This window comes from Sinocyclocheilus anshuiensis, unplaced genomic scaffold (genome assembly GCF_001515605.1).
Source record: "Sinocyclocheilus anshuiensis isolate Anshui unplaced genomic scaffold, SAMN03320099.WGS_v1.1 scaffold184, whole genome shotgun sequence".
Taxonomy (NCBI): Eukaryota; Metazoa; Chordata; class Actinopteri; order Cypriniformes; family Cyprinidae; genus Sinocyclocheilus; species Sinocyclocheilus anshuiensis.
In genome coordinates, this window is record NW_015557077.1 from 390,730 (window position 1) to 399,366 (window position 8,637).

The following is an 8,637-nucleotide window of genomic DNA, read 5'->3' on the forward strand; positions in this document are numbered from 1 at the left end:
GACCATGTGATATTTCAGTTTTTCTTTTTTAATAAATCTGCAAAAATGTCAACAATTCTGTGTTTTTCTGTCAATATGGGGTGCTGTGTGTACATTAATGAGGAAAAAAAATTAACTTAAATGATTTTAGCCAATGGCTGCAATATAACAAAGAGTGAAAAATTTAAGGGGGTCTGAATACTTTCCGTACCCACTGTATATATATATATATATATTTATGCTTATTTTTTATTTTATTTACCGTTAAATTAGTAGTTTTTAACCAATCATTTTTATATAACTTCCCTTAAAAATGTAAAGCTGCTTTGAGACGCAATGACAGCAAAGAAACACCTCAAAAACCTCCACAAGATTCAGCTCGCTTTCTTCAAAAGGTGAAGGCGCTTTGAGCCGCAGCATGAAGCCAGTGAGAATAAAACGAGCTCCAGCACTCACCACGAGGTTCCCGATGACCATGACCAGCATGAAGACCAGGATGCAGAGCGGCTGGCCCGCCACTTCCATACAGTCCCACATGGTCTCGATCCACTCTCCGCACAAGACCCGGAAAACGATGAGGAACGAGTGGAAGAAGTCCTTCATGTGCCAGCGGGGCAGCGTACAGTCCCTGGAGATCTTGCAGACGCACGACTCGTAGTTCTTCCCGAACAGCTGCATGCCGACCACGGCGAAGATGAAGACGATGATGGCCAGAACCAGCGTCAGGTTCCCCAGAGCGCCCACCGAGTTCCCGATGATTTTTATGAGCGTGTTCAGCGTCGGCCACGACTTCGCGAGCTTGAAGACTCGCAGCTGAAGGAGAAGGAGAAGAAGAGTTGTTTTCAATAGTATTCCATATAAAACGCAATAAAATGACAAAGCAATGCATCTTGAAAATTCTGCCGAGTTGCAAAAAAGGCCTGATATTACCTAATTGCATTATGCTGAGATTAAAAAAAGTAGATTCCATCACATGGTTTTTGATCAAATATTATTTTGTTATAAAAATAACAAAAGCAGTCAAATGTCAAAAATAAGTATTCAAAATGTATATAAATAAATAAATAAAAGCTTTTAAAGGAGCATTGTATATGAATAAAAAAAATAAATATATTTTAAAGAAGCATTCAAAATGTAAATAAATAAACAAATAAATACAGCAAGTCTTTACAGAAGTATTCAAAATGTATACAAATAAATAAATAAGCACACTTTTAAATAAACATTGTATATAAATAAATGTATATAAATAAATAAGCATTTAACGAAGTAGTCAAAATTTATAAATAAATAAATAAAGCATCCTTTATAGAAGTATTCAAAATATATACAAATAAATCAAAGCTTTTAAAGAAGCATTGCATATAAATAAATAAATACATTTTAAAGAAGCATTCAAAATGTAAATAAATAAATAAATACGGCATGTTTTTAAAGAAGTATTCAAAATGTATACAAATAAATAAATAAGCAAACTTTTAAAAAAGCATTGAAAATAAATAAATGTACATAAACAAATAAATAAGCATTTAACGAAGTAGTCAAATTTTATAAATAAATAAATTTTAAAGAAGTATTCAAAATGTAAATAAATAAATAAATAAGCAAACTTTTAAATAAACATTGCATATAAATAAATGTATATAAATAAATAAGCATTTAACGAAGTAGTCAAAATTTATAAATAAATAAATAAAGCATCCTTTATAGAAGTATTCAAAATATATACAAATAAATAAATAAAAGCTTTTAAAGAAGCACTGTATATAAATAAATAAATGCATATAAACAAATAAATATATAAGCCTTTCAGAAGTATTCAAAATGTAAATGAATAAATACATAAAGCTTATAAAGAAGCATTGTATATAAATAAATAAATGTATATAAACAGATAAATATATAAGCTTTTAAAGAAGTATTCAAAATGTAAATAAAGAAATAAATGAATGTTTCAGTTGGACATTCATCTAACATTTTTTTAAATGTTTCGGAACGTTCAAAAGTAACATTCCAATAACGTTTGAAATTGACATTTCTAAAGCTTAAATTGGACACTTTAAATGTTCAAAAATAACATTTTCATAACTTAATGAGAAATGTTCTTGGTATATACTCTTGTCAGCTGGGATTAAGGGCTTTTTAAGATTTCTAAAAAAGAAACTACAAATGCAAATGAAGTGCGTTCTGAGCGTGTTTTACCAGTCTGAAGGAGCGCAGGACAGACAGACCCTCCACGTTGGACAAACCCAGCTCCATGAGACTCAGACTCACGATCAGACTGTCAAAGATGTTCCAGCCCTGCTGAAAGTAATAATACGGATCCAGAGCGATGATCTTCAGGACCATCTCCGCTGTGAAGATGCCTGTGAACACCTGAGAAGAACAGCAGCAGATTTACATTCATGCATCTGACAGACGCTTTTATCCAAAGTGACTTGCATTAAATATCCATTTCAGTGCAATCCCCAGGGAATCAAATACAATCAAACTGCTTGAGCTACAAGAATCTTATTTGTATGTACATTATGTAAAGAAATATATGCATATTGTGTAAAGAATGTATAAATAATTGTATAAATGTAAATAAATTATGCATATAAATATATGCATGTGAATGTACAGTGGTGGCCAAAATCATTAGAACACTATTATTTTCAGCAGCTAAAACAATGGTTATATACTGTATATATATATATATAAATAAAATGGTTTTGGTATATAAATAAATATATACATGTTGATATATAAATACATGTATTTACATTAGTTTTTACAGATTGAGACTTGCTTGAAAAACATGGTAAATGTTTAGTGTGATATTCTTCATCTGCTGAGTAATTTAAGTAATATTAAATTAAAATAATACATTTAAATAAAAATAATTTTGAGTGCTTAATAGTCAAGCAAGCTTCATTTTCTGTATGCACAATATATTTTTTTATTTATTTGAAGTATATTTATTCTACTCAGAGTTGTTATTGTTAACTAAAACTATTAAAATCTTTTAAAATGAAATAAATTAAAAATACAGAAGAAAAATAAACAACTGGAAATTCTGACTAACTGAAATACGATTTAGAAAAGCTAAATCAAAAATAGAAAAAGCTACTAAAACAAAAGCACATGACAAAAATTTAATATTAAATTTAGCAAAAAAATAGATTTTTAATCTGCTCATTTTTATTGTTAACTAAAACTATAAAATGGATGTGACCTGTTAATGTAACACTTTTTTTTTCTTCTTTAAATTAAATTTTCTACTTCATTTTTATGTTCTGCAGAGCACTGTACAATTATTGGCAGCTGCTGAAAGCATAATTAAATTATGCAAAATATTTTAAAAAGCAAAGACGGAAGGGGCAGGGCATGTGTGTTTGTTTTCTACAGCTGCTCTGTTTCTTGTTTCTGGGAGCCGAGCGTTTGGATGTGACTGCGATACGTGACACGGAGGAGTCCCTATAAACATCTGAGAGAAACACGTCCTGTGAAGATGAGCAGAGCAGAAGAGCAGCCCCTAATTACTGCTTTAATCTCACCAATAAACCCAGATCTGGAGGAACATCCACGGCCTCTGCTCGGGGAAACACGCTCCGCGCACATTTCAGCCCAACAAAACATAAACGAATGAATGAATGAATAAACAAATAAATAAATAGGCAAGTTAATTTATATAGCACATTTCATACACAGTGGTCATTTAAAGTGCTTCACCGAAAGAAAGAAAAAATAGTAATCATAAAAAGTTTAATAAGAAATAAAAAATACAATAAAAGAAGTAAACATTTTAGAAAATAATAAATTAGTTCAAATGAAATAATAGTATTATTATTATTATTATTATAATGCTATTATTTATCAAATGAAATCATGTTAGACATTAAAAACACATTAAAATAAATACGTAAATAAATTAAAAATGAATCTATTTTTAGGGTTATTTTCATGTTAATTAAACACATTCACCCCAAATTGGTAAATGTGGACATTTTTAATTTTATTTTTAATTATTAATTTTTTTTTTGGTCATTCTCATTGTTCTCAACTGTGATTCTCATTAGATTCACAAATGAGAATTTAACTTTTAAATGTTAAATTGAAAATACAAAAATTTAAATTAATTAAAATTTTTAATATTTTTAATGTTTAAATGTTTTTTTTTTTTATTAAACAACAAAATAAATACTACTATGATGTAGTACAATAAAATCTTTAATTAATGAATAAATAAATAATATAAAATAAAAGTAATGAATTTCAACAAGTAATTTATTATTATTATTGAATTTATAATTCTCATTTCTGAATTGTAATTCTCATTAGATTCTCTTTACTGTAATAATTAAATTAGAATATACAATACAATTAAATATTAATATATTTAATATTTTATGTAATATTTTTATATTTACATTTAAATTCCTACATTTCATTTAAATTAAACAGCACAATAAATACTTTGATGTAGTACAATTACATTTAAATTTAAATAATCTAAAAAAAAAAAAGTAATGAATTTTACTAAAGCATTTTGGGTGCTTAATAGTTATCTAGGCTTCATTTTCTTTGTGTAAAATATAATTTCTTATTTCTTTCGTCTGGTTTTGGGATGAGATATGAGCTAGATGTGTTCAGAGCAACGGACAAATAAAAAAACTAACTAACTAACTGAAATAAGTTAAAGTTCTAAAATTTCTAAAACTGAAATAAAAATAAATTAAAAGCTAAATAAAAATATATAAAAAACATATACTATAATATATAATATAATGCTACTAAAAATGAAAAAAAAGCACATAACAAAATTAAATATTAAATTTAGCAAACAATATAGATTTTAATTCTGCTTGTTCTTATTGTTAACTGAAACTATTAATTGAAATAAATCTGGAATAAAATAAAATGTAAATACAGAAAAAAATAGAGAAATCTGAACTAATTGAAATTAAATATGTTCAAAGTACTAAAATACTAAAACTAAAATTAAAAAAATAATAAATGAAAGATAAACAAATTATAAAAAAATGAAAAAAGCACAACAAAACTAAAATGAAATATTAAATTTGGCAGTAAGGGTCTTGACACTGCAGACAATATGGATCTTTATTCTGCTCATTGTTCTTGTTAACTCAAACTATTAAAAATCTTTTTGTTAAGTGAAATAAATCTGAAATAAAATATAAATATTAGAAGAAAATTTTTTTTTTTTTTAAATTGACAACTACCTAAAATAGTTATGTTGAAATAAAAACGAAGTAAAACAGACAAATTTTAATTTTAATTAATTTTAAAATCAAAATTAAATGCGACAAAATCACATACAATTTAACTAAAATTAAAATGAAAATTGAAAATAAAGAAGTAATTCAAAATATGAATAAATACTATAATATTACATAAAAAACACTAAAATAACACAGATTCTACTCTTTGAACATGAGATTTTACATTCATTTTTAGGAAATATAAGAGAAGTCACTCAAATTAAATCTTTTTAAAATCTGAAAAAACAGCAATGAAATTACGTGAGAGCACAGTTTCTCAACAAAGTCTCGGATTTTTCTCAGATTTGACAAAGTCCCCAATCAAAAGTCAAAGATCTCAGCATCAACTCAAACATTTCTCATAAAAATCTCCCAAAGTCAAATGATTCGAGCTGCAGTCCACATCAACATTATGGCTCTATAATCTTATTGCGTGAAAACGAATTCCTCCGAAGACATTTTGGGAGAAACATAAGAGATATTTAAATGAAAGACTGCTGAGCTCTGAGCGAGAATCCTCCGGGTCTCCAGCCGTCAGTGTGAGATTTATCATCTAACACAGATTACAAACAACATGTGAGCTCTGACTCTGAGCCGCTGTGACCGCGGGCCGGAGACGCACACGCTAACACACACGCGTGACTCACCGGAGAGCTGATTCACCACTGTCTGCACGTCTCTCTCTCAAAAACTAATGCTGCGTAAGCCAAACATCACAACTCAACAATTCACACCAACAGCATAACCACGCCTCATGTCTCTGTGAGCAATAAGGAAAGCTTATTGAATTATATGCAAAATATTATATATATATTATGTATCAAAATATTTTTTTTAAGGTTTTTCTGGAAAAATATCTTCCACCGTCTTTAAAGGTGAATGTCATGAAAACACAATCAGGTCAATAAAATAATAAAATAAAATAAAATAAAATAATAAAATAAAATATAAAATAAAATAAAATAAAATAAAATAAAATAAAATGAAAAATAATTGTATAAATAATAAAATAAGTAGATAAGTTTCTTTAGATTTTATGATCAAATATGACATGTTCTTGATAGCCTTAGTGAGATTCACATTTTAGTATGGCTAAAAAAAAAAAGAGGAAATAAGGAAGAAAAATGTTAATTAAAAAATGTTACAATAAGGAAACCTTTTAAAAAAGCTGTAAAATATATGCAAAATATAACATTATGTATAAAAATATTTTTTATTCTTTTTTATTTATTTTTAGATCTTTCTGGGAAAGCATCGTCCTCTTTGAATGTGAATTTCAGGAACACATTCAGGTCACATTTCACTAAACTAAACTAAACTAAACTAAATAAAATAAAATAAAATAAAATAAAATGAAATGAAATGAAATGAAATGAAATGAAATTAAATGAAATAAAATAAAATAAAATAAAATTAAAAAAAATAAAAAATTGTTAAAAATAAATTATAAAAATAAATAAAATAATATAAATAATTTCTAAATATTTAACTAATTTAGTTTTCTTTAGATTGGAGTATAAAATATGAGCCAGACATGTTCTTGACAGCCTTAGAGACATTCACACTTTAGCAAGGCTGGACAAACATGTCCAAAGAAGTTACAATAAAGAACCCTTTTTAAAAAGGCTGCAAACTGTATGCAAGATCTAATATACACTGCATATTATATATCAAACTATGTTATTCTTGAGACTTTAGGATAGATTAAATTCTCGGTGAGTTTGAGCCTTCATCGCGGCTGGACAAACACAGGAGCAGCGCTGAGGTGTTGCTGTCTGTAACTAACATGCTCTGCACTTTAATCTTCAGATGACAGAGTCGATAATGCTGTCAGTCATGCACAAACTAACCGTCACTCATGTGAAGAGACCGTATTGATCTGAACGTCCTCATATGACTCCGTCTACACGATCTACATCCTCAAACACTAGCAATATTTCTGCAGTACACAGGCTTTATTCACTGCACACTCACTGGATTTGCTAATATGTGCCAAATGCATCCAGATTACACTGCGCTGGCTGCTGTTTCCCACAATGCAATGTGCTAAAGCTGACTTTCCAACCGGTATAACAAATAAACGTGATATCAACATCTGCTTCTTGACTTATTCAAGTGGACGTTTTATTCAAGAATGTTACAGTTTTGGCCAATGTTTGGGTATTTTTATTTTCAGTAACTGTGTAGACTGATATTGAAATATCAGGGCTTGTTGCATTTATTCAATTAAAAAAATTAAATTAAATTATATATATATATATATATATATATAGAGAGAGAGAGAGAGAGAGAGAGAGAGAGAGTTTTGTATTTAATATAAATAAATTATAAATATAATCATAAAATTTTAAAATGTATAAATATATCATTTATATGCATACATTATCATTTTGGGTTTTTAAAGTGCTTCACAAAAAACATAAAAAGTTTAATAAGAAATAAAAAATACAATAAAAGTATGATTTTTTTGTTTTGATTTATTTTTTAATTTTTTTCAATAGAATAATATTTTATTCATCTGTGATGCATTAAATTGATCAAAAATGACAGTAAAGACATTTATAATGTTACAAAAGATTTACATTTTAAATAAATGCTGTTCTTCTGAACTTTCTATTCATCTGTGAATCCTGAAAAATAAAATGTATGACGGTTTCCACAAAAATATTGTGCTGCACAACTGTTTTCAACATTGATAATAATCAGAAATGTTTCTTGAGCAGCAAATCAGCATATTAGAATGATTTCTGAAGATCATGTGACACTGAAGACTGGAGTAATGATGCTGAAAATACAGCTGCGCATCACAGAAATAAATTACAGTTTAACAGATGTTCACATAGAAAACAGCTGTTTTAAATCATAAAAATATTTGACAATTTTTACTGTATTTTGATCAAATAAATGCAGCCTAAATGCAGAAGAGACTTTCAAAAACATAAAAAAAAATCTTACCGATCCCAAACTTCTGAATTTTAGTATACATTTATATAAATGCATACATTAAAACATTTTTAAATATAATATAATATAATATAATATTACATTTATCTAAAGATTCAATATTCATTTTAATACATTTATAATATCAACACATTCCTTTAAATGCTACAGTAAATATATTTCAATTAGTGCTGTCAATCGATTAAAAAAATTAACGAATTAATCGCGCATTTTTCTGAAATTCGCGATTAATCCCACCTAACATTAAAGTTTTTAAATATACTTTTATATTGCAATAATTTCACATTCAATCTTCAAATGAATGTACAAACAACATAAAGACAGTATGTTTTTAAATATTTGTTTAATGGCATCTTTTTTTATGACTCAAGGCCAGTATCAATGATACCAATACTGATTTCTCTATAAAACTGCCCCCCCCCCCCAGATT

General features: G+C 27.5%; 1 protein-coding gene across 1 annotated transcript in view; it reads right to left on the minus strand.

Annotated features, from left to right (window-relative positions):
- The window catches only part of LOC107676826 (sodium channel protein type 4 subunit alpha), a 226,579-nt gene that overhangs the window by 92,504 nt on the left and 125,438 nt on the right, over positions 1-8,637 (minus strand). The window contains 2 exon segments of the mRNA XM_074186965.1: positions 436-792; positions 2,182-2,355. Of these exon segments, the coding sequence (XP_074043066.1) occupies positions 436-792; positions 2,182-2,355 (531 nt within the window).